This window comes from the organism of the source record quoted next, unplaced genomic scaffold (assembly GCF_019419815.1).
Source record: "Pyrus x bretschneideri cultivar Hongxiangsu unplaced genomic scaffold, Pyrus_bretschneideri_v1 Contig136, whole genome shotgun sequence".
NCBI lineage: Eukaryota > Viridiplantae > Streptophyta > Magnoliopsida > Rosales > Rosaceae > Pyrus > Pyrus x bretschneideri.
In genome coordinates, this window is record NW_025999431.1 from 147,385 (window position 1) to 173,219 (window position 25,835).

Here is a 25,835-nt window from a genome sequence, read left to right on the forward strand (position 1 = left end):
CGAACTCTCTTTTTACAAGATTTAAACTCAAAACCTCATTTACAAGTAAAACTGAATATTTGATAGACTGTAGTAATGCTGGACATTCGTCAAACCCAATATTCATCATTTGGATTAGTTTAGTGTAAAAATATGAAAATTTGAAAAAGGGTTTTTAACACAAATGGTTCTTGAAATTGGTCCTCACCATCAAGATGGTCATTGAAATTGAAAATCAATCAATGTAATCCTTGAAAATAGGTGTCGCAAATCAATGTGGTCTTTTCGTTACAATTCTGTTAAAAATTCTATTTAAGTGCTGATGTGGCACATAAATGAGTTCCATAAGTCATTTTTTTCTCATAAATGGTCCTTAAAATTGACTCATATCAAAATGATCTCTGAAATTGAAAATCGATCAATGTAGTCCCGCAAGTGTCCCAAATCAATATAGTCATTCCGTCACAATTCTGTCAAAAATTTCGTTATGTGCTGATGTGACACATAAATGGATCACACAAAATTTCTATTTGGCAGAAGGATCATATTGATTTGCAACACCTATTTTTAAGGACTACTGTCATTGATTTTCAATTTTAAGGACCATTTTGATGGTGTGGGTCAATTTCAGGAACCATCTTGATGGTGTGAGTCAATTTCAATGATCCTTTGTGCCAAATCAGCACTTAATGGAATTTTTAACAGAATCGTGACGGAAGAACCACATTGATTTGCGACACCTATTTTCAAAGACTACATTGATTGACTTTCAATTTCAAGGACCATCTTGATGGTGAGGGTCCATTTCAGAGACCATTTGTGTTAAAAATCCTTTGAAAAATAATCTTTAGAATCAAACCGAGGGTTTGGTATGGTCAGTACTTGAGATCTTTTATGTTGTGTTATTCACACACCTTTTTTTTTTTTTTTTTTTGTCAAAATCCACCCACCCCTTTAAATTTATGACTTTTGATTATCTTTAATTTCGATCCAACAGCCAAAAATTGAAAATGACGTTTAGAAAGGGAAAAAAAAACAAATGTAGATAACACCAGCCTACTATTAATACTAAAGCTTTTCCCAGCTTCATAAAATTAATTCTACTTAATTGCTTGTAAATGAGGGACATGAAAGTTACAAAGTTTATCGTGGGGACTTGATTTGGGAAGAGGATATCCACTTTGTGAGGATGTTAGGAATCTCCATATCCTAACCGTTAATCGTACATCGTGCGATCAATTTTCGTCAAATACTGTATTTAATTTTAAATAAAAAAAAGTCAAATAATTTCTGACTGCACGATATACGATGAATGGTTAGAGATTCCCACAAAGTGGATTCGGATGAGATCAATCTGTCTCCCCAGGAAGAAGTCCAACTTCCCGTGGCGGAGGGGGGTGATGCGCAGAACCCCGTTGCTATCAAGACCTGGGATACGGGCGGTCGCCTAACATCCAAAACTTAACTTGAAAGGGTATATAACACAAACGGGCAGCAATTTCACTCGGGCCAAGTTTCGCAGTTTGTCAAAACTACAAAATTACGAAACCAAATCTTCACCAAAAAAAGGTTACGAAACGAATTCAGATCCAAAATTGCCTAGAGAAAAAAAACACAATCTAGAAAAAGAGAAGGGAAACTACTAAGACTCTTCTGGTTACATGATCTTGCAGGCCGCAATCCCCAGCCGAAACAGCAACCAAAGAACCGAGTTCTTTTGCAGAAGCAAGTACAACTCACCGTGCAAAATACAAAGCAAACCTATACCACCCTGGAAGAAGAGAAGGCATATTGATTACTAACAGAAACATCAAAAATAATGAGGACAGGCCAAAGCTTCTACCTGGTTGTTACGAGAATGTTACTCTCACACATCCGCATAAAAAACATGTGTGTAAAGCGTGTAATAGATGAAAAAAAGATGAATGCAACTGGTCCGAAAAACATATGCATGTCTAAAGCTAAAGGCTGATAACAAGGAAAATCATCTTATATAATTTTTTTTGTTTCCAATGAGTGCTCAAAAGAAAGACGAGCTGAATTGAAGGTGATGCAATGTGTCTTAGGTACCTCAAATAATCTAGCGCCTTTGGAATTTTCCAATTGAGCGTTTTCCAGATAACAAGTGCTTTGGTTTTAAAGTGGGAATGACCCTATCTGCCTCTCCGCGACGAGCATCCTTGTTTCTATTCTTATTAGATTTCCTGGCCTTCTGTAGTGCCTTCGCCTTCTGATTACAGTCCTTGAAGCCCTCTCCAGGGGCAACTTCAGTCGGAGGCCTTGATCTAGACCTTGGACAAGATCTAGATAACATAGGCTGCTTCTTGTTGGGTGTATCCACATCCATAGCATCGCCACCATCAGTATCACCCCTGTCAACTGATATCTCCCTCTTCCATCCCCTAGAGACAGATCTGCTTCTGGCCCGTTCAATTGCCCTAGTAGGATCAATACCCAATTTTGAAAGCTGCCTCCCCATTCTCTTTGTTGTGAACTCCCTATCCTTGTCAAATTTCCTTGGTACAATGGGTCGACTCTCTGCTGTGCTTTTCTTCATTCTATGTTGTGAATAGCGCAAGCTTTTCTGTTTCCTTATTGCAGCCAATGTCTTTTGCTCTTCTGGAGTCAATTGGAATCCATCCATCTCAAAATCATCACCCTCCTCTTCATGACGGAGTCCTTCTTCTCATTCCAATTCCCCAAGCCTATGCAAAATATCAGGATCACCAAAGTCACACATTGTGCCCATCATAAATTTCCGGCACGACATCCTCTTTCCATTCATCATTAGCTAAGATATAATGCTTCTTTAAACTGGCAGAGTATACACCTGCACCACCATTCTCATTCTCCAAATCCCTTTCTGTATGCCTCTCTTCCTTCTCCGTTGCTTGCTTAGTCTTAGCTTCTATAACTGCCTGAGGTATGCATGGGGGCCTTTCCTTGTTGTCACGAGGCTTTGGCATGGCAATGTGAAAACGATTTAAGCAGTCATTTATGTTTTTGGATTTCATCTTCAGTTCAACTCTCTGATTCAACAACCTCTCACAAGCTGCATTCTTTCAGCAATTACCCCCTCCTCGGTCAAAGTGCTCATGGCCAAGATTACCCCCGTATCATTTGTAGCCTCACCTCCCTGACCGATCACCGTCTTCATAGCTTCAGATTTCATCTCCGCGACCAACTTCTTGTCTTCCTCGGATATACCATCCAATGACTGCAAATCAGTCTTGTTGCAGACTATAATCAATGGTTTGTTCATAAACAGAGACTTGATGCTGTGAAAAAGAGCTGCTTGTTGGGCAATGCTGTACCCACAAGATCCCAAGATGTCCAAGAAGAACAACACCGCAGCTCTCAAGTGGGCCAAAGCTGTGATGCTGCACATCTCAATAATGTTACGGTCTTCAAATGGTCGGTCCAAGATCCCTGTTGTATCAATTACCTGGTACATCAGGTATTTATAATCTGTGTGTCCCACAAAGAGTGACTTAGTCGTAAAAGCATAGGGTTGGACATCCACATCAGCCCTTGTGATCTTGTTAATGAATGAACTCTTTCCGACATTTGGATAATCACAAATCAATACTGTCCTGGTAGCCTTGCCATGTGTTGCCTAATTTGTTCCAGGTAAGCTAAACTAGGACCAATCCTCTTTATAACTGTGCAAATGCGGCCAAGACCTTGATACATTTGCATCGGTAAAGTGAATCACCATACTTCAACAATTTCACAAAATCTTTAGAAATATTTCCAATAATTTTACTTGCAGTATTGATTTGGCCAAGCCCAAGATTGTAGTGGTCTTTGTTGTAGAGAACATGAAGAAGATCACCATAGAAAGGGTGGATATCATCCAGCCTAGGAAACTCATCGATGATTGTGGAGAGCTTTTCATGAAAATTCTGTTGGGTATATTTGACTTTGCGCATATAGAACTGACAAAGGCGGGAAATGGCATAACCCTTGTGGACTACAGTTGGGGTCTGCCTCTGAGTGCAAGACAGGATAATGTCAATGAAGTCCTTCCCATTCGGCACAACAGTCATCTTCTTGAAGTTATGCTGCACCATGTTTACTTATTGGTCTGCTGAAAAAGAAAAAAACAAAAAAGAAAAGAAAAGTTATTACCCAGGTTTACCATACACCGAAAATAAGAGTATCCTAACCAACGCAATCATAATTCAAAACCTGTTTTTCACAGCACATCATTTGATTTAAAACGTTTATAAGAATCCCATCAACAAGAGATGTATCCATACGCCTCATTGGACAGCATACAAAAACACCATTAACATGAATTTTATAGACAAAAACAACTACATACATAATGAACCTATTTTACTGAAAACAATGAACGACTAATTTCGTCACAAAAATCATAAGTTCATAACTTTCATTATGAGAGCGAAACTCAGGACTAAACCTCATGCAACGAAGCTGAAAATTCAACATTCTCAATATGAAACAAGTACGACACCATTGAAGGGCAGTTGTTACTTGTTACCAATCCAAGAAGAACAAAACAATTCACATAATTTCAGAAAACAACCGTGCCCGACGCTGTAATTGGTGTTTCCGCCCAAACCCTCCCATTACCGATTCATGGTTTCCGCCCCACCCCCGCCTTATCCCATTTAACAAAAAATTGTTACTTTCTTTTTCCTCTGGCAAATTTAACGACATACAAATGAATGTATGCTCTGCAACAAAGAACATCATAATTTCTAACAAATTTAATTAATTATACTAATGACTATTTGAGCTGCTTAAGCAAATTTATGGTAAGAAATGGTACAATTTTAATTCAAACAAATGAAAAAAAAAATCTGAACTTGTAACGAAAAACAATGCAAATAAATTGCAAAAAAAAAAAAATCAAAACAAAATACAAAATCCCAATTAGCAGAGAAACAACACAGAGAGAGAGAGAGAAAGAGACTTATGAGGACTTACTTTACAACAGAGGGAGTGTGAGGTAAGGGACGATGAAGATTTCAGATTTCGAGAGTTTTGAGAGTTTGAGAGAAGCGACGGCGGATGCGGCGGCGGCGCCTCTAACAAGTAGAATGGCACTCAGCAAAGAAAACTACTTTTCTACCGCAAACCCAATCAAATGGGCCCAATAAGCCCAATAGGCCCAATAGATATGGTTTTTGGTGTTATTATGAGTCCATATCCATATATTTGTGTTCCACTAAATAAACTTCATAGAGCTTTGATTTTCAGTCATAATTTAGAAGAAAATTGTAAAAGTACAATTAGATAACCCAACTTGACAAAGCGAAGGGCAACGCCAACATTCTTGCATCCTACTTAATCTCCCAAAACTCAAATTTCGTCACTTACCAGCTCAACATGTTCCTCACTCCACCTATGTTGTCATAGTCAATTATCGAATCCGCTAAATTTTTTTCCATGTCACAAGTAAGACTCTATTACTAAAAAAAATATTTCCAATCATTTATATTATAACACCTGTTTTTCAAAACACTAAAAAATTTCTCCAATCACAGTTCCAAGTCATATGGAGTGGCCCCGCCTATCCAGACTCTATTTGGAGTCGTTGACTAGCTTATCAACAGTGGACCCCACATGGTATTTTCCCGCCTTTTTATGTTAATTTTGGCCATATTAGTAATTTTCATCACGAATTTAATAAAGGTTTTGGTAGCTAGACTTTGAATCTCTTACTTTGCTTTAAAGAGGAGTTTTACAAAGAGAAACCACAATTGAAGTGGCTTAATGGTAATTTAGGCAGTAGGGTGGTATTTGACATTGTCTTGCTGATTCTTTAATCAAGTTGCACATTTCTAATTAACACATTAAAATATTGATTAAAAGTCTTCTAATCATTTTTATTTAAATAATTGAATGCCATGTTCAATGAACTAGTTATTGTTATTGTTTGCTATCATTTTCAAATCAACTTCATAAATCATATCATGTGTTTGTACTATAAAAAACATGAGTCATTCTGAATCTTTTTATTGACTTGTTCTCGTAAACTCAAATGGTATCCAATTTTTGTCTCTAATGAATAGTTTTAGTACCTCTAAATTGGAACAAGATCCTCTTCGGATCTTTTCTATCCAGATTCTGCAAACCAAATAATCTCGGAGTAGGATTTATCTCCTCTATTTTTTTCCCTCCCCTCCTATTTGAATGGTCATGATTAAGCGACGTCAACGTCTTATATTTATTTTTTATAGAAAGAGAAAGACAAAATAGAGAATGTAAGAAAAGAGGATGGAAGGCGATGGAAAAAGGAGAGGAGAAAATCATAGTCCAATAATCTCAGCCATTCACGTAATGGAGTTTCATTTTTTGTTGATCTAATTGGGTTTGAATGTCTGATTTTGTTGTTGTTGATTTGATCCAAGTGCTTGATTTGGATAGAAGAAGACGGTTGAATTCTTTGGGTGGGTGGGAAAAAGGCGGGGAAGGCTCGGGACAGCATATGATGGAGGGTTGGTAAGATTGTGGATTTTTTTTTTTAACAAAATACACTCCCATAAAAAATTATTATTAAACGACTTATAAACCATAATATAAAATGACTATTTAAGCTTTCAAAAGATACTAAAAATATATATTTTAAATACACACTAAATAATTTTCAACGTGTATTCAAATAAAAATGTTTATTGCCTGCGATTTTATTGCAATTTCTAGTAGACTCAATACTCTTAATTGAATCACTAAACGCAGCAGATGTATTCATCTTCATGCTTGTGAAGTTTTATACATTTTTACTCCTCCCATATGATTCCTTTCCAATTGTTATTAAAAAATGGACATTGGTATCAAGGGGAAGTAGATGATGCTGCTTTTTTCTTTTTTTTTTTGGTAAAAATAGATGATGCTACTTCGGTTGATCAACTGAGGCAGAATTGAGGAGCTTACTGCAAAAGGTGTGTTTATAAGTATATGGGTTATAGTCATTTAGTATTATGATCTAGTGATGCTGTGGTATTTTTCTTCACTTGTAAGTGAAAGATTTTAGATTCAATTCTCGTCAAATGCATATTTGAACCATATTATTGTGGTTAGTTCATTGTGAGGCTTAGCTAGTTCCCCACCCCCATAGTGTAGATATTATTGTTTTTTAAAAAAGATGAAGTATGGCAAGTAAAGGTAGTATTGGAAAGTAAGTGGCGTGTCTTAAGATAAATTTTAATTAAAAGAGTAAATGTGTGGTGCATTCAGCATATGAGGTGTATTTAACAATACGTAGAGTGCAAAATAAAACAACCCTTTTAATATAATTCCTATTTTGCAATGAAAATTTGAATTCATTTTTAAATTTTATGCCATGTAAGGTAAAAAAACCTAGGCTTCGCAGTTCGCACATGACATGTCATCATTTAATGAATTTTTTTGTAGTAAATCTAACGGCGGGAACTAAATTGTCATAATTTCGTAGTGTACATGTAACAAAATATTAAAATTGAAAATCAAAATTACGTACAAGCCTTAAGTTCAATCTACTATCGCCATTGGGAGGGAAAAATTTTCAATGTGCCAGAAATATGGGCCAAAACACAAGTGTCATAATACAATATGTTGAAAACTTGAAAAAAAGAAATGTCACCTAATTTCAATGGGTGAGATATAAATTTGGGATCCCAATTAAAAGAGATGTGATTCAGGCCATAACTGACCAAGTATTTAATCATTATATTATTGTGACTTCCTTTCCGCCACCTTCCTCCCTCTCTTAAACAGATTATTGAACTTCTCTAGGACTAAAAAAATAATAGGATGTTTAATGAGTTAAAATAAAATTTCGATATATTTGCTTTGATACCTTAATATGACTTCACTATGTTGCTTTGACTTGTAGAGCATTTATTTCATGTTTGTGGAATGAACAATAGTAATAACACAACTACTACGCCAATTTAGAAACGTTCGTGAAACATCACAACTAATAGATTAATTTTATGTTTATTCGCCCCTTACCCATGTATTACTTTATGTTATTGCAACGACACTACTTATTGATGCATCATTTTTTATCAAAAAGGGGTACTCCCTTACATAATTTTTGTACTTCAACAATTATTCGCTTCTTAACAAATTTCATCTCTTATGTTACCTTTTCTTACGATACAAAAGAAGTAATAATACTCGAAAAATATGTTGGTCTATTTATTGCTGAACAACCAATGCTAGTCATTTTCTTTTTTCCAGCTTGTCTTATCTTTTTCACACAATGATATGCAAACGTTTATGGTAGTCGCGACCACGATGTGCAAAAGATTCACGATTTTCGAAATTATTGTAATAACTTGGTCAATAGTTATGTGATCCTTAAGATTCAAATAATTAAGTACATCTTGTAAGTTGTTTTTATCATACCAAATAAATACCAAACTTAGAAAATCTTGTATTTGATACCTCACGTAAGATTTTAGAAAATCTTGTGGTGTTGGGAAGACCATGCCATAATATTTTCGTGAACACCACTTATGCTTATGGATTCTATGGCAAAATAGATGTGATTCAAGCTAGGGCTAATCGAGTATTTTATCATTGTATTATTGTGACTTCTGTCCAACCTCCTTCTTTTCTCTCTTAAATAGAGAATTGAACTTCTCCAGGACTTAAAAAATTGTGGGATGCTTCATATGAGAATAAAATTTCGATATATTTGCTTTGATGCTTCATGAAACATCCCACAAATCTTAGGTTCTTATCTCGTGAAAAACTCATTCCAAGACATTTTGCATCTTCTAGTAAAGATGCTCATAGAGACTCATGCAAGAAAGTATGGGGATCTAATTTGGAGTAAACCATTAGCTTATCGGTGAACAAGTATGACTAATTCACGAGATAAGAACCTAAGATCTTTCACTAATTCATTATCACTGAAGCGTAATTTGTTTCCTAACAAACGTCGCACTCCACGAATATTGAGTAGGGCTAAGAATTTAGAGAAAATTATGATATAACTCTTCTGTGCATTGACTGAGGACTCATTGATAAGGTATATTGGTCCAACTCAAGAAAAAAAAAGTACTTACACTTTTATATTTTAATTTTAATGAAAATTAAAATCAAAATAGATGAATGAATATGTTTGAAATTACAAGAAAGTTGAATAAGACTTGATTGAAGTAGGTTACCATTACAATCATGCACATTGACCCTTGACTACAAGATAAATATAAGATAAATACGACCATGTTTAAATTAATTAATTCCAAAGTATAAGTGTTGTTTTTTAGGAGCAAGTACGATATTCATTGATATAACGAAAAAATTATGTACATATGGGAGGATAGGTTGCATTTAAATGGGTCTCGATAAAAATTTTGTTGGGTATTTTAACCAGTCGAAGGAAAAAAGAGCGTCTTACACTAACAAATTACAAAGTTGTACTATTCTCCAAAAGAAGATCTATGATTACATTAAGAGGTTCCTCAAACCAAATTATTCATTGATCTAAAGTTAGACCCTGTCGGGCCAATCTTTGAGCAACCTTGTTTGTCTCTCACCAGGTATAAGTGAGTTTTGGTTGGGAAATTGAACACATAAAATGGCGAGCATCATTCATCACATGTCTCAACGAAGAAGTGTCATCAGCTGTATTAAGTTTTAATGCAGCAAGAACCATCATTGCACCCCATTCAAATTCCAACGATTATGCAGACAACTCTTGTTCCAACAACACCACAGAATGTGCTACCTCCATTGTGATGTTTGCACTGTACATAAAACATGAGGTGCATTTTTTCTCACCATTGTCTAGTAGTGGTAATGCTCACCATCCCTATTTACTATAGTTTGATGAATCTAAATTTTGACTTTTGACTTTGTTGCTTTGACTAGTAAAACATTCTGTCTGTAGAATGAACAATAGTAATAAAACAAGTACCATGCGAATTTAAAAAAATGTTGTGAAACATCACAACTAAAAGATCAATTTTATATTTGTTTGACCTTTACCCATGTATTACGTTTTGTTATTGCAACGACATTGCCTATTGATGTGTCATTTTTTTTTTTTTTTTTGTTACTCGTTTCAATTCAGGCACATACATAACTATTGTTGGGTGTATGGCTACTCATATGATCGTGATCTTCCTTCTAACTGTCATATGTGTCTTCTTTGTTGTTTCGAATCTATGTTGGGGAAGATGAAACCTTCTCCTTAACATATTGTTGAAAATTCTTACGAAAAGACAATAAAATAGGTTTATGAAAGATTTTATATCAACTCATGTTGAACTTTTAATTCAAGATATTATATACATACCACCTAGTGGGGCCCATAACCTAAAGATGTAAATTTACATTTTCATTTAAAATTTTCAGCCAAGATATGAGTATTTTTCATTACCTTAAAATTTGGTCATTTGAGAGCTAAAAAGCATGGGGATCTAATCGAGAGTAAACCCTTAGCTTGTATGTCAGCAAATATGGTTAATTCACAAGATAAGAATCTAAGATCTCCACTTATCCTTTATTAATGAAGCATAATTTTGTTTCCTAGCAACCTTCGCACTCCACAAATTGTGAGTAGGGTTAAGAATCTAGAGAAAACTATGAGATAAGTCTTCTGTACATTGAAGGAGGAGCTCATTGATGATGTATATTGATCCATCTTAAAATTTTAAGAACAATTAAAATCAAAACAGGTGAATGAATATGTTTGAAATTACAAGAAAGTTGAATTAGATTTGATTGAAGTAGGTTACCATAAAAATCATGCACATTGACCATTGACTACAAGATAAATTGTAGATAGATACGACTATGTTCTAATCAATTAATTCCAAAGCATAAGTGTTGTTTTTTTAGAGCAAGTACGATATTCATTCATACGATGAAAAAATTACTAATATATGAGAGGATAGGGTGCATTTAAATGAGTCTCGATAAAAATCTTGCCAGAAATTTTAACCCGGTTGAAGGAAAAAAGAGCTTTCTGCACTAACAAATTACAAAGTGATACCATCTTCCAAGAGAAGATTTACATCAAGGGGTTCATCAAACCAACTTATTCGTCGATCTAAAGTTAGATTGAGTCGTGCTAGTCTGTGAGCAACCTTGTTTGCTTCTCGTCAGGTATGAGTGAGTTTTATTTGAGAAATTGAACGCATAAATGGCGAGCATCATTCACCACATGTCCCAACGAAGAAGCGCCGTCTACTATTTAAATTTTAATGCAACAAGAACCATCGTTGCATCCCCTTCAAATTACACTGATTCGGTAGGCAACTCATGATATGAGCTTGACCAATACTTGAACGCGGTGGGCAAAAATATTTCCTAAAGCATACATGCATATTTGTGAAACTGAAATGTTTGTCACATCATTAAATAGTTAATGCATCCGAATTCCACAACAACATAACATATATATTGCTCGTCTGTGTTTTGAATATTCCACAACAACATGATGAGGATACTGCCAGGGGCATAATGGTCCTTTGAGATAAAACAGAAAGGCTGTGGTCAACCCAGATTGGGCCTTGGGCTCGGGGTCTAAAGTCACAGGGTGTCCGATAATCCAAACAGCGAAAAGGACAAAAGCACCCCTATAAGACAAACCTTTTCAATCCGACCTCGGTTTTCATCAACATTGACCCCTGCAGAGAGTGAGTGATTGAACGCTGAACAGTCCCACTCCCACCACCGCTTTGTGTCCTCCCTCCTTTCCTTCGCTAACGCCAATCCGGAGGGAGGGACAAATAGTCCGACCGAGAACTACGTCCCAATCGCCAATCGGGAAACCACCGTAGTTCCACGTGTCTTCCGACGTGGCAGGTACTCCAAACCAGGTTTAGCCGTCAACCAAGAGCCAACAACAGAAGATTTAAATTCAAAAAAAATCACAAATTGGGTTTAGAGAGAGAAAGTGACGACTTTCTCTCTCTACAAAAACGAGGTCAGCCAGTCTACCCAACTACTAATATAAAATCACTGCATCTCTCCTTCTCTCTCTGTTTACTTTCTCGCCCTTTCTCTCTCTTCTCTCTCTGCTTCTTTCTTTTTTTGTTTATTTTTCGTTTTTTCTAATGGTGTTATTTGGGTTGTTGAGCTTCGCCGGAAAATCGTGTAGGGGACAATTTTCTCGGTAGCCAAACAGCGGGACGCGACTCAAATGTGATGGGGAGTGGAGTCTCCACCCTTTCCGAGTGCTTCCGGCCGGTTCACCGGACCAACCACCACCAGCCGGACCACAACGACGTTGTGTTCGCGGCCTCCGAGCCCCTGGACGAAACCCTAGGCCACTCTTTCTGCTACGTCCGCAACTCAGCTCGCTTCCTCTCTCCTACTCAGTCGGATCGCTTCATTTCCCCTTCCAACTCCCTCCGGTTCTCGCCTCCTCACGAATCCGGTGCCAGAACCCGACCCGGATTTCACGAAACCGGGTTCAAAGCCATCTCCGGGGCTTCCGTCAGTGCCAATAGCGCTACTCCCAGAACTGTCCTCCAGCTTGACAATATTTACGACGATGCCACTGAGAGTGTTCTCGGCGGCTGCGGCGGTGGCGTCAGGGGGAGTCTAGTCAATGGTTTTGAGAGTACGTCGTCGTTTAGCGCCTTGCCTCTTCAGCCCGTGCCACGTGGCGGCGAGCGAGATCCCTCAGGTCCAATGGAGCGGCCGGGCTTCTTCCTCTCTGGCCCATTAGGGAGCGGCGCCCTCTCGGGTCCCCTCGACCCGAACGCCAACCCAGCCGGGCCCGACGGGCGGGATCACTTCTCGGCGCCGCTCGGTGGGTTTTACGTGAAGAGGCGGAAGAAGGGCATTTCGGGGATTGGGAAGGCGTTGTATCGGAATTTCTCGGAGAAGAAGCAGCGGCCCTGGGTTGTTCCGGTGCTCAATTTCGTCGGCCGGAAGGACAGCCCACCGTCGATCGGGGTGGAGCCTGAGCCCAAGAGCGAGAGCAATGTCCAGTGGGCTCTTGGCAAAGCTGGGGAGGATCGTGTACATGTGGTTGTATCGGAAGAGCAGGGGTGGCTGTTTGTTGGGATTTACGATGGGTTTAATGGCCCCGATGCTCCCGAATTTCTGATGGGTAATCTCTACCGTGCATTTTACAATGAGCTTCAGGGTTTATTTTGGGAGGTTGATGGCGATGATCAAGCTCCGGAAGCCGAAGAAGCCGATAACAGTGACCCACCACCAAATGTAGCTTCAGAGAGTGAAGTAGTTGTAGAGGTCCAAACCAAAAATGAATCGACTTCAGATTCTGACCCCTTGCCCGAAGCTGATCGGGAAAAGAGAGTGACGTTTCAATCTGAGGGTGTCAGGAGGCGGCGGCTTTGGGAATTGCTGGCTGAGGCTGAGGCTGAAGAGGGGCTTGACCTTTCGGGTTCCGAGAGGTTTGCATTTTCTGTTGATGACGCAGTTACAGTGAGCAATGAGGGTTCGGGTTCTGCAGTGAGTAGGCGATGGCTTTTGCTGTCGAAATTGAAACAAGGCTTGACTAAGCACAAGGAAGGTCAGGGTCATGGTAGGAAATTGTTTCCATGGAGGTTTGGTTTGGAGGATAAAGAAAAGGTTGAGGTTGAGAACAGAGTGGAGGAGAGGTCTGCTCCAACTGGTAGGAAGATGAAGGAGGGGCCGGTAGATCACGAGTTGGTGTTGAGTGCATTGTCAAGGGCTTTACATGTGACGGAGGAAGCATATTTAGAGATGACCGATAAGGTTCATGATACGAATCCAGAACTTGCATTGATGGGGTCGTGTTTGTTGGTTGTGCTAATGAGGGATGAGGATGTGTATGTAATGAATTTGGGGGATAGTCGGGCCATTGTTGCCCATTATGAGTCGGAGGAAGGTGATTCAAGCAGTGCTTTGACAGGGCACAAGGACAATGGATTGAACGCTGAGGATATAACTGAGTCATCCTCAGCTGTGGCCAGCAAGGTGGCTACTCAAGCAGTGCGATTGACTGCATTGCAGCTGTCCACTGATCACAGCACGAGCATTGAAGAAGTAAGTTCTCTGCTTCTCATGTATGTAGCTGTAGCTTTAGTTCTCATATTGTTTGAACTGTTATGAGTGAATTCCTACTTGGTTGTGAGTATTTTCCTGGATGTATGTGGTGTGTTTAAGTATTAATTTTTCTAATCAATCCCGCATCAATATCAAAAACATTTTGATATGCAAACGCTCAATTACTTGGTTGTTTTCCGTGGTCTCTTGGTTCTTGAGTTGCTGTCGTTAACATTTTTGAAGCAGCATGCTTCACAATTTAATCTCGTGGTGATACATCTTGAATTTCTCTGATTCTGTATGAAAAGTTGGTGAGAGAAATCTTTACTAGTTGAAGCACACTTCATACCGGTTGTAGTCTTCTGACAGCTAGAGCTAGATATCAAATTTTTTTACTTTATATTTTTGTTCCCCTTAGATTGTGTAATACTTAGCTAAATATGTATTCAAGTTTTTATTTTTAAAAAATGCCACACGGCTTTGATGTTCTTGTTCTTTCTTAAGCTTCTGGTGTTTCTTTAAGTGTTGGGAAAATGTAGTGGCAACTCGAGGAATTAATTTATAAGAAATCTAATCAGTATTTAAAATATCATCAGTAATTCTTTGAAAGAATTATATTTTGAAAATATTTATTAAATGAAGTTAATTATAATGGAGGTGCATTCTAAAATTTGTTTTTTGTCATTATTTATGATGTGGTCTAGACTCTAAAGAAAAACCATCTAGGAATTGCAATTATCAAATCATGTTTCAACTGTTTCAATAAGCCTACTACAGTTGAATCATCCATTGGTTGAACCTGATTTTGTAAAATTGCCCTAATCAATCTGTCCATTCTGTGGACGGGGGACAAAAGGCTTAAAGAGTGGAAGAAGCTTCCTTTTCCTTGTCCCGTCTTTATAGGTTGTCTTTTCATTTGCCTTCATGTTCAATTCCTTTAATGGAGGGGGACAATATGTGGAAGCTTCCGTGAATGTATCTCTTTCTTGTGCCGGTTCTTCAATGTTTAATATCACCTTGTGGATGTGCGGCTGATGTGTGTGTGCTGATAATTGTGAAGTGTTTTCTGTCAATGCCCTGCTGGATCTTTTCACCTCCATTCCAGACAGTTACTTCTCACAATAATAGTGCACTTGGACACTCGTTTTTTTCTTCTTATTGGTGATGATATTTGGTTGTTCTTCTTTGTACTATTCCTTCTCTTTCCCATCCGTACCATCCTCTGGTAACTATTATTGGCATTTGCCTTGGTTAGTTTCTGAGTCGTTTTCCTCGGTTAGTTTCTGAGTCATATTGTTTTATGCATCTTAAGCTCAGACTCTTTTGTTTTTAGTTTTTCAACAGTTTATTTTTTTTGTTGTGCAGGAAGTAACAAGAATAAAAAATGAACACCCAGATGACAAACATTGTATTGTCAATGATAGAGTGAAAGGTCGTCTTAAAGTTACCAGAGCGTTTGGGGCTGGATTTCTGAAACAGGTTTAAGTACAGTATTGTTAACTATCCTGTTAAAGTTCAATTTTTGCATGGTTTGGCCTGGAGATACTTATTCATATAGTATTTGAGAATCTGAAGTAAAATTGTTAGCTTTAATCTTGCAAGTGCCAATGAGCATATTTTCTTATTAGGATGAGGCCATCTTTTCTAAACATCCATAGCTGTGCATGATTATTACACATCTATTGGAAAGTTACGGCATGACATTACTTGTATAATAAAGGAATGACCTAACCATGTCCCCTAATTATTGACATAGAGTTTCAAGTGTCCCAAGTTGTGTAACGGTCAACTCCAATTTGTACATATTTTCTCTTTTAACAAGAAATCATGTACATAAGTTTATTACCACTGTAAGTATAATATATTTCTGTATATTTCAATTTTTTTTTTCGCTGTAATCAATCAAAACCAGAATCTTCAGGAAAATTTGTTAAAGTTACTTATGATTTTGTGTTTTTCCTGCTGCATGAAGCTCATCATGTACAAGTACATTTGGATGCACAATCCAGTTTGTTCAATAGGTAATAATGTGATTTTCTTTTGTTGTGCAGCCCAAGTGGAACGACACGTTATTGGAAATGTTTCGAAATGAGTACATTGGTACCGCACCATACATATCATGTTTGCCTTCTCTTCGGCACCATAGACTCTGCCCTAGTGATCAGTTCTTAATCCTGTCATCAGACGGTTTGTATCAGTATTTTAGCAATCAGGAAGTAGTTTCACATGTTGAGAATTTTATGGAGAAGTTTCCAGATGGAGACCCTGCACAACACCTGATAGAGGAGCTTCTTTTCCGTGCTGCAAAGAAAGCTGGTAATTTTCTCCAGTTCTATTGCCTCTTATATTGTGCAAATTGTATATACATACTTTTGGTGTTCTTTTTCCTCTTAGTTTGAATTGTTCATGGCAAGAATAATGCAAGACTTAGTAGGAAGGTGTTAGAATGTTGGATGCAGGCACTACTCTTTAGGATTGGAAATAGTTACGTATTAAATTAATTAGATAATTTACAAAAGAACTGCACTGGCTTCATAGGTTTTTAGCCTTGCCTAATTCAAGGATGAAATTATCGGCAGTTGTAGATATTTCGGTAGTCCAGGTTTACTGAATTATCTAGGAAACAAAGAAAGAGCAAAGCCTACCTTTAAACGTGGGAAATTTTATGTGATAAGGCCTACATTTGTAACGTGGCCTAAACTAGTAATTGTAACAAACCCCAAAGACATTATTAACCAAATCCCATCTTTGCCCAAACATTCAATCTAATTTGGGTTCTAGAGCCGAATCCAGAGTCAAATTTTCAACAGATTATGATTGAATAAAGTTTTCAACACAGAGAAGGAGGCCTTCTTCTTTGTTCTACTTGTTCATCTTCAACTTCTGCTTGAACTTTAGAGCTGCATGGAAATTTCAGTACCCAAACTAAAATCTCACTGACGTTTTACCAAATTTTCCGTATGAAAACATATGAATTTTATCAGATAATTACTGTGAAACTATTGATGTTACAAAAACTACTGCAATTCTTTCGCATGTGTAAGTTCTCTGAATGAAATGTAATTTTGCCTTAAAGCAATTTCTTTAAAATATAGTATGCGTTAGGGTTGTAAACCGGTTTGAACGGTTTGAGTTCGACTCATGTTCGGTCTGTTTTGGCTCGCTCAAGCTCGGTTTGTAAGTGAAATGAGCTGAGCTTGAGCAAAATAGTAGGCTCGTTAGAAAAATGAGTCTAGCTTGAGCTTTTGCTATTTTCGGCTCATAAGCTCGTATCTTGTATTTTTTTTTTTTGGTCTTGGACATGCAGTCACTTCAAAAGTCTTTAGCTTATTATTTGCCGTTTATTAGGGCAAGTAATCCTTCAAAAATAATATCCACGGTTTTGTAATTATGTTTATTTATTTATATTAATTTCCAATTTTCGGTAAGTCAAACCAAGCAAAAGATCGAGTTCACTTTACAGACGAACAGAGCGAACTTGAAAAAATCATTCAAGCCAAGCTTGTGCATATGTTTACGTGATAATATCAGTTGAGCACTAAGTCGAGCTTGAGCACCTTTGTACTTGGCTCAGCTCATTTACACCCCTGTAGGCATCAGATTTAGCTAGCCGTTATACTTTGTGCTGTGACAACCTATTTCCTATACATGGATTCATTTAATTAGTTAAGGTATTTCATGGTTGGGGTTGCGGAAGGCAATATTATATGCTTTCCGTAAGGATCTATGTACAACTCTACAAGAATGCTAATGACACTGCCACAATGACTGCATTATTTGCACTCCTGCCTAGGAGTGCGGGAGCAAGGAGTGATTCTTCCTCCCCTTCCGGAGGTTAATAGAATAAGACATGCAATTCTTTTCCCTTAACAGAAAGTTACATTCATTTTCATTAGAAGAAAATAAATATATAGTTCTCATTTGTAGGAGTAAGACTTCTGGGATAAGTTTGGTGAAGTTTGAACTGAATTATTTACGGTTTCATTGATGGACTGCTGTTTACAATGCTATTTACTGTTCCAAAAGATTAGTGTTGATGGGATCTTGGTTCATTTTGGGTGTAGATTTAAGTAGCGCTTGCTGATATATGCATATAGGTAATACATCCATATTTGGTGCATTTTTAAGTGTAGATTTCAGTAGTTGTTAGTCCTTTTCCAGTGCTTTTCATCGAGTGTGTATGGCTGAAGCATCAGCATCAAGTGTGTATACAGCTGAAGCATCAGTTTTTGGTGGAGGAAGGAGTTCATTGAGGGTGCTTTAAAGTTTACCTATCTAAGGTTTTAGGTTTTTGGCCTGCCGAAAGCAGACTTTACTGAACGCTTGAAATGAAAATGATAGTATGTTTTTGCTGGCATCATCCAATATCTGACCTGGTGGGTTATGTAGTAAATTAAACCTGGAATAGAAATTTTGTGCCCTAATGGACTGAAAATGGTCTGCATTTAGTTCCTCGTTATCCGATATTTGTCTGCCTAGTTTGGACATATACACAATTTTCTAGAGTTTTCAAGCTTTGAACGTGAACTGTTTTGTTTTGCAGGAATGGATTTCCATGAATTACTGGACATCCCGCAAGGAGCTCGCAGGAAGTATCATGACGATGTCACGGTTATGGTTATATCGCTTGAAGGAAGAATCTGGAAGTCATCAGGAAAGTACCTATGAAACATTATACACAAGCAGTATTCTCTCTAAACAGGTGATATTGCAATTTCGGTTTTTCGGCTAGTGATATTCTGCAAGCAGTAGGGAAAAGCTTTGGTGCTGACTGTTGCATGGGTCCATTAGGGTTTTCTATTCTCTCACAGCATAAGCATACAACTAATAGGCTGATATTTTATATCACCAAATACTCAATAGATGCAAAATATTGGGGTTGAGGAGGACAAAGTGAGATTTTGCAGATGGGAGTTGTTGGGAACTGCTCTTTTACGGAGGGAAAAAGAAAAATCTTCTCCTTTCGTTTTGTTTTCTTTGGACTTTCATTTTTGTTTAAAGAAAAACAAAAATAGAAAAAATTGCATAGGTGAAGGCTCATTCGATTTCATCTGTGCCTTTCTCGCTTCTCTTCTTTGCCGGAGCGGAAAATGGTGTCTGTAAATTGGTGGGGTACAGATTTACTTACTGGACTTTGTGCATTCCCTTGTCAATACTGAGCATCTGTAGTTTTGAAAGGTGGGTTTTCCACCGTTGCGGGTAACAAGAGTTCGAAATTTTACCATAATTTTGTGTCCGAAGAAATAGTCTTTACTAGAAAAATGCCCACGCGTTGTTGCGGAACTTGAATGCACCGATCTTAACCACATGAATTTAACATATTTAACTTGAAAAAAAAATTCAACAAAATCATGTACGAACAAAAATGATAGGTGAGTGAACGCCGTCGGTAAGATAAGTAGTTTGGCTTTTACATACATTCAACCAAGCGGATTACAAAAGATACAACTAAAAGACATGCTCTATTTCCTAGAGAAACAGGAGCAACATGTATATAACACATATATTGCCCTTAAAGTTAAGATGACAAAATATATGTTATGCAGGCTAGGCACGTGTTTTAACAGCTAAACAAAAAAGATAAAAAAGTGGGTTGTTCTTGTTTCAACAGCTAATCTTTCAAGCACTAATGTTCAAAGCAATAAAGATGCAGGATGCCTGTTTCCATAAGTTACAGAAGGAAGATGCAATCCATACATATTTTGCCCCTGCAGTTAAGGTGGCAAAATACATGTCCTGCAGGCAAGGCACCTGTTTAAGTAGTTAAAAAAAAACCCAAAAAATTGTTCTGTTGTTGTTTCAGCAAGTAAGTTTTCAACCACACATGTTTAAGGGCAAAAAAAAAAAAAAAAAAAAAAAAAAAAAATGGAAAGCAACTTTGTAGCAGCTGATAACGGAGACTACGGTCATTCATTTTTTTGGTGGGCGAACATTTTCAGCACTATAGTAAAAAACATGAATCATAGTTTAGCAAACACTAATATGACAGATGTTATGCAGGTGTGCATGCGAAAAACAAATTGTAATTTACCTATCTTTGGTTTCTTTTTTTGGCTTGAGACTTTGTATTAAGTGCAACTATTGACTCTTTGTCGGCAGACTCAATCTTAGGGACAACCAGTTTGTGGAATTCTCTAGCAATTCTAGCAGAATTAGTTGTCTCTGTTTGCCCGTTCAGGGTTTTTTTTGCTGTGAATGAAGGTACAATTTATAAGGTCAGAGAGAATCGTGATAGGCATGGAAAAGAGTGTGAAAGAGCGGTGCGAAAAGATTGGCTAACAGTTTTTGATAAGTGGCATAACATATATGCATACCCAAGATAAGCAAGCATGTTCATTATGATTTACACATAAGACGATAACTAAGAGGAAAACTTAACCTGTCGGATTTATCTACTTGATCAACGAACAATGCTCTCTTTGAAGTCTTGGTAGGTGCAACCGATTGGGGTTGTTAATCTGGCTGCTGGGAAGGTGTCACTGGGGCGGGAGTCACTTCTCTCATAATTTGTTTTCCTGCGGTGGTAGAAGGCATTTGCGGGTCGATTGAGGCAATTGCTGGGTTCGAGGGCAGCTGATCTTGAAGCAGTCCATAAATGATGAAGTCCGTCTTCCAAAAGTCATTGTTTTGATTGTCGACATATAGTTGAAATCTCTTTGTCTCGCTCACCAATTTGTTCAGAGCCGGCGGCACCATGAAGGGATCATCATATATGTCCTCTATTACCAAAGTGTGGCAAGAAACACAAAGTATCTTTTCAGCGTGCCTTCCTAACATTAGGAAGTTGTGCTGATTCGTGTTGTCTTCCATAATAAGATTGATTTTGAACCTATGGGAGAGTTGGATATTTTCATGTTAGGCAATCATTACTGCTATTAACATTCTTAAAGTACAGATTGCCAAAAGCATGTTAATAACAAATTAAGACAAAAAACCAATGTCCCTATAAACAACACAACAAATGAAAACAAAGTTTACTCAAACGAAAACGGTTTCACAAATCTCACATTTCTCCTTTTTTCTAGATGGGATGCACACTAATTGCAAAACCATAACATAACTTGTGCTCAAATAAGAGTCAATTCAAGAGGTTGTAGATTGAGTCATGAAGTATAAAGATAAACCAAAAGACTTTAAATGACTAAGCAACTTAATATAACAGTTAGATGTAAAACAGGTGCAAAAGGAGATTACCATGGTTCATGATAATTTGTTTAACAAACCACGTTCATTGCACTCAACCCATCCGGAAGTTTTCTTGACAGCTTTATGGCAGGACGGGCACGACTTATACCACCAACCCCTAGTCAAATCGAATCCAACGATAGTCGCTTCGCATGCAAAACTTGCATTTTGTTATGGAATCACACAGCTTTTAAATAATAAAATACATTTAATCATCACCTTGTAAACATGGAATATAAATGCATAAAGAAAAAAGCAAGAGATAGCCAAGGATGAAGCACCACTAAAATTTTATTGTTAAAAAGATGTGATTTTTGTTAACAGGTTGGTGATAAGAGACTAACCTTGTGTAAAACAGGATCAAGTAGAAGCAACTCATCGTTTTGGACTCAAAATTAGGACTGATAACACGGTCTGCATACATCTCAGCTGAGGTGCACAGGATTCAAACAAGTGGTCCTAGATGCTCAAACCTGTGTCGTGCATGTTTAGGTTGAGAAAGATCAATTGAAGAAATACAAACGGCAAAGTTATTAAAGGAGGGTAGTCAATTTACTTTTGTTTGTATTGGAGGGGCTGTGAAATGTTCTAATTGATAACATAAACAGTTGATTCGGTGCTTCCAACATCAGGGTTTCCTATAGCAGCTAAATAAAGCATATTGAGGTATAACCTTGGTATTGTTTGACTTCGAGGCTTGTTAAAGCAACGAAGATGGGTGGTAGAAGGGATTACATTCTACTGTCATCAAAACTCGTTGCAGCTTCTCCTTATAAGGTGATCCTAAGTGTTTCACCCCTGTAAGTTTAAAAAAATGTGATGCTTTTTTATACGTCATAAATATAGCGCCATACGTGTAAAGCTTAATTTGAACTTAACGCAAACATGAATGACCTGATATTTTGCAGGTTAAGATTCCTCTTCTTCGCAATTCTTTAGTTTTGGACAGCAACCTCTTCAATCGGCTGCACAGCCGTTAAGCAACCAAATATATCTGCGAATGATATTTAGTGGTGGAAATGATTGCACACCAAAGCCATTGAAAAAAATTATAATAATGATTTTAGATGTTAGCAAAGCACGTAAAACTAAATTTGTTACCTGTAAGCTTAACATCTTTGTTGATTCTCTTATGAAGCTGATGAATTTCGATCAAATTGAACCACTGCTTTGGGATCTCCTGGTTTGTTTTGTCAATGGGAACGATTGTGGTTTTCCTATTTAATTCAACCGCAGCAGGATGAGGGACAACTTTGCTTGATGTCCTATTGTAAACAACTCGAAATTAGCTGATCTCATATGCATCGTTGACTCTTAGAAGGTCCCAAAAAAATTGGATGTCTCGAGCGTTGATAGTTGCGTGAAATGCATCCCCTTATTAGAAGGAGAAAATTAAAATAAGATAGATTATTAAATGAGCAAGCGAACATATAATGCATGTGGTTTAATAAGCTAAAAAATAGTGAGGACATCACAATTGTGGCCACAAAGACAACATGTAAGATAAAATACACCATGATAGTAAAGAATGCTTTATGAATTAAAATGACAGCAACTGAAGCAACCTTGCAAATGAACTTTTAATTATATTTTTATGGGTAAAAAAAAGAAAAAAAAACAAATTAAGAAAAAGAAGAATTGATGGTTTCTACTTAGTTTCGTTTGCATATTTAAAAAAAACTTGTTTAACCAGAATAAAATATAATCTCTGTAGTGAAATGCAGAAAGACCAAAAGTGCCAATGACATACAATGAAATTTGTTTTTGCAAGAACAAAATTTTTTTTACCAAGAACATGGCATGCACACTTGGATACATAAAAATGTAAGCATCTTACTATAACGAAAAATGTCCAAAATTATCACCTATTTATCGACAAACACACAATCAAGACTTTGAGGCTGAGGATCATCTCTGATGGTTTTTGTGATCCACATCTTGCAAACCCTGATTTAGAGCTTTTTGCTGGTTGGTATAGCCTTAGATAATGAATTGGCATCACCTCCATCAATCTAGATAGAAACAAAAATTGAGAAGCAAATTAAATTGAAAACTTAATAAGCTGATTTATCAAAGTGATGGTGGAGTCATGTTTAGAAAAATAAACAAAAGGACAAAATAATAATACAAGCTTATACCTTCATGTAAATGTTTTAAAACATCTTTATAAACTATGTTTTTTGGTATAACCATAAGGCATGTCGGAATGATGAGCAATAACAGTTTTTAGACCCTTTTTTGAGGTGACTATGGACATCGCAACATATAGTTGCCCGTGAGAAAAAATAGGCTGAGATAGATACAAGCCAACAATTTTCAAGGATTGTCCTTAGCTTTTGTTGATTGTCATCGCATAACAAATTTTTAGAGAGAACTGTTGCCTTCGTAGGGTAAAGGGAAATTTGTTCTGAGATGATTCAGTAATTATCCTAGAGATATAAACTCTTTCACCGATGTTGCTTCCCGTAATTATTTTTGCTTGTATAATTCTATCGTTTAATTGCATCACAACCAACCGTGTTCCATTACACAACCCAGCACGTTGGTTTAAATTCTTGATCAACATCATTGGGGTTCCAACTTTCAAAACCAACTTATGGTGTGGCAAACCAGGTAAATCAAGTTGGTTCAGAAATTTCATTGGATAAAGCACATCTAAATTTTCTAAATTTTCTGTTGAAGAAGACACCGAATCAAAACTAAGATAGGTACAACTTTCACCAGGCACGATACCCAATAGAAAGTCGTTTATTTCAGTGGCAATATCATTACACGGTGTGACAACAACTTTTTCTTTCAAATATGGCACATCTCGAAAATTTGTTTTGGAATTGGTATACACAGATGAAACCATGACTTTGATGGGATCTTCTTCAAAACGGATAAGCAATTGTTTGGGAATTTGAACCCAACAACTTTCTTCATCAGTTGAAGATAAAGACCTGGCAATAGTACCGTTGCCAATGTCTAATATCCACTTTCCAAAATTAGCAAGTTCTTGTCTTTCCCTTTTGTCCAAACCTGTTTTTGAAAGTCTCATGTTTTGCTTCAAAAAGAATATGGTCAAATAGGGCCAAAGATATGAACTCGTCAATGAAGCTTCAACAACGTCAACGACACTTCCATTTGGAACAACAGGAATAATTTGCTTGAAATCACCTCCAAAAAGAATCGGCTTACCCCAAAATGTCAAATGGTCAAAACTTGGTTTTGACCTTTTAATAACATCACGAAGGGATCTATCTAGAGTTTCAAAATATTGTTTATGATTCATGGGGGCTTCGTCCCAAAGAATAAGAACAACTTCAGTAATTAGTTTTGCAAGATGTGTCCCTTTTTTTATTTCACAAACCAAACAATCTGTGATGTTGATAGGAATTTTAAATCTAGAGTGAGCCATTCTTCCACCAGGAAGCAAAAGGGAAGCAATTCCAGATGAAGCAACCGCTAAAACAATTTGATTTTGGAATCTAATTTTAGCTATCATGGTGATCCACAAAAAAATTTTGCCTATCCCACCATGACCATGCACAAAAAACAGGCCAGATCTGTTGTTGTGAATTGTTTCTATGACACTTTGATAAACATATTTTTTCTCTCTATTTAACTGGTTGATCAAGAGCAAGTGCTTATGTTTTAGCTTGTCAACATCATAATCTAACTCTTCCCTCAAACTCTTACTTGCAAGTCTATCCATCATTAAATTGTTTAGTTGTGGTAGGTGATGTTTTGACAAAGAACTACTTGCAGCAACAAACAATTTTTCTAACTTGTACAAAAGTGAATTTCTAAGTTCATCTTGATATTTAGAGACATCTTGCAGGTCAAAAACATTGATCATGTTTTTCAAAATGTCATCACACATCGTCTTCCAATGCTTTTGAAACAAAGTTGATGGATCAGCGACATCACAAAAGAGAACTAATGTGACAAACAATTGCCTAAGTTGAGAGGATGATGCAGTGACAACAGCTTCTAACGTAGCATTATTCCATTCCCTATCATCACCTAATAAACCAAGAGAGGTGCATGCAGCTCGGAACGTGGGTTGAAGAATGCCATCGACGATCCTCAAATGGTCAAATCCAAAGCTGCCTTCTTGGTAATTTAGCAGCAACCTCAAGTGATATAATTCACCAGGAGTAGGGTGAACATATGCAACCCTACCTAGAGATCTACCTCTTTTTCTACGTGACCACTGTTTCTCATCATTTTTCCATACATACTTGGTAGGAAATTCAACGTAAGATAACTCACGTGCATTAGGGTCTTGGACATTGGTTTGAAACCATTGTGTTAACATTGTGCTTTCAAGATTAGGATGGTTAACAACATGGTTAAGATCATCGGTCTCTCTAAAAACAACATTTTGGTCATATGGAAGATGTATAGACAACCTCTCAACTAATGGTTCTCTAAAATGAATGTGAAACTGTAATAATCTCCAAGGGGCTTCATAAGGGGATAAGTATCTACAGTTTAGATAAGCTACAATCTCATCAAACTCCTCATCCTCAAAAACAGCTCTAGTTCGATCAACACCTTTAGTTATGTACTTAAAAAGATATTTAATGAGTGTTGATTGATAACATGATTCAACATTTATATGTGCTTAATACTTCAATAATAGCTCACGATTGTAAGGGACAATCATTGAACAACAGTTAGAATTCTAACTGTTATAAACACATATAATTGGAGAGAAAAAAAAGTGA

At 37.1% G+C, this 25,835-nt stretch overlaps 2 protein-coding genes and 1 pseudogene across 2 annotated transcripts; 1 reads left to right on the forward strand and 2 right to left on the reverse strand.

Moving 5' to 3' along the window:
• Positions 1–1,458: 1,458 nt before the first annotated feature.
• On the reverse strand, positions 1,459–5,058 carry LOC125475097 (annotated as a pseudogene).
• A 6,506-nt stretch (positions 5,059–11,564) lies between these two features.
• LOC125475098 (protein phosphatase 2C 29) lies at positions 11,565–19,162 on the forward strand. The gene is made up of 5 exons (XM_048579463.1): positions 11,565–11,878; positions 12,053–13,935; positions 15,301–15,414; positions 15,987–16,251; positions 18,479–19,162. Exons 2-5 carry the CDS (start codon positions 12,100–12,102, stop codon positions 18,601–18,603), a joined length of 2,340 nt encoding a protein of 779 aa, XP_048435420.1. The 5' UTR covers positions 11,565–11,878; positions 12,053–12,099; the 3' UTR covers positions 18,604–19,162.
• A 4,287-nt stretch (positions 19,163–23,449) lies between these two features.
• On the reverse strand, positions 23,450–25,423 carry LOC125475105. Its single transcript, XM_048579470.1, has one exon. It carries the CDS (start codon positions 25,421–25,423, stop codon positions 23,450–23,452), a length of 1,974 nt encoding a protein of 657 aa, XP_048435427.1.
• Between the last annotated feature and the right edge of the window lie 412 nt (positions 25,424–25,835).

Coding starts and splice junctions, on each gene's coding strand:
- LOC125475098 (XM_048579463.1), top strand. CDS start 12,100: ATGGGGAGTGGAGTCTCCACCCTTTCCGAGTGCTTCCGGCCGGTTCAC. Junction 15,415..15,986: donor GGGCTGGATTTCTGAAACAG/GTTTAAGTACAG, acceptor TTTGTTGTGCAG/CCCAAGTGGAACGACACGTT. Junction 16,252..18,478: donor CCGTGCTGCAAAGAAAGCTG/GTAATTTTCTCC, acceptor TTTGTTTTGCAG/GAATGGATTTCCATGAATTA.
- LOC125475105 (XM_048579470.1), bottom strand. CDS start 25,423: ATGTTAACACAATGGTTTCAAACCAATGTCCAAGACCCTAATGCACGT.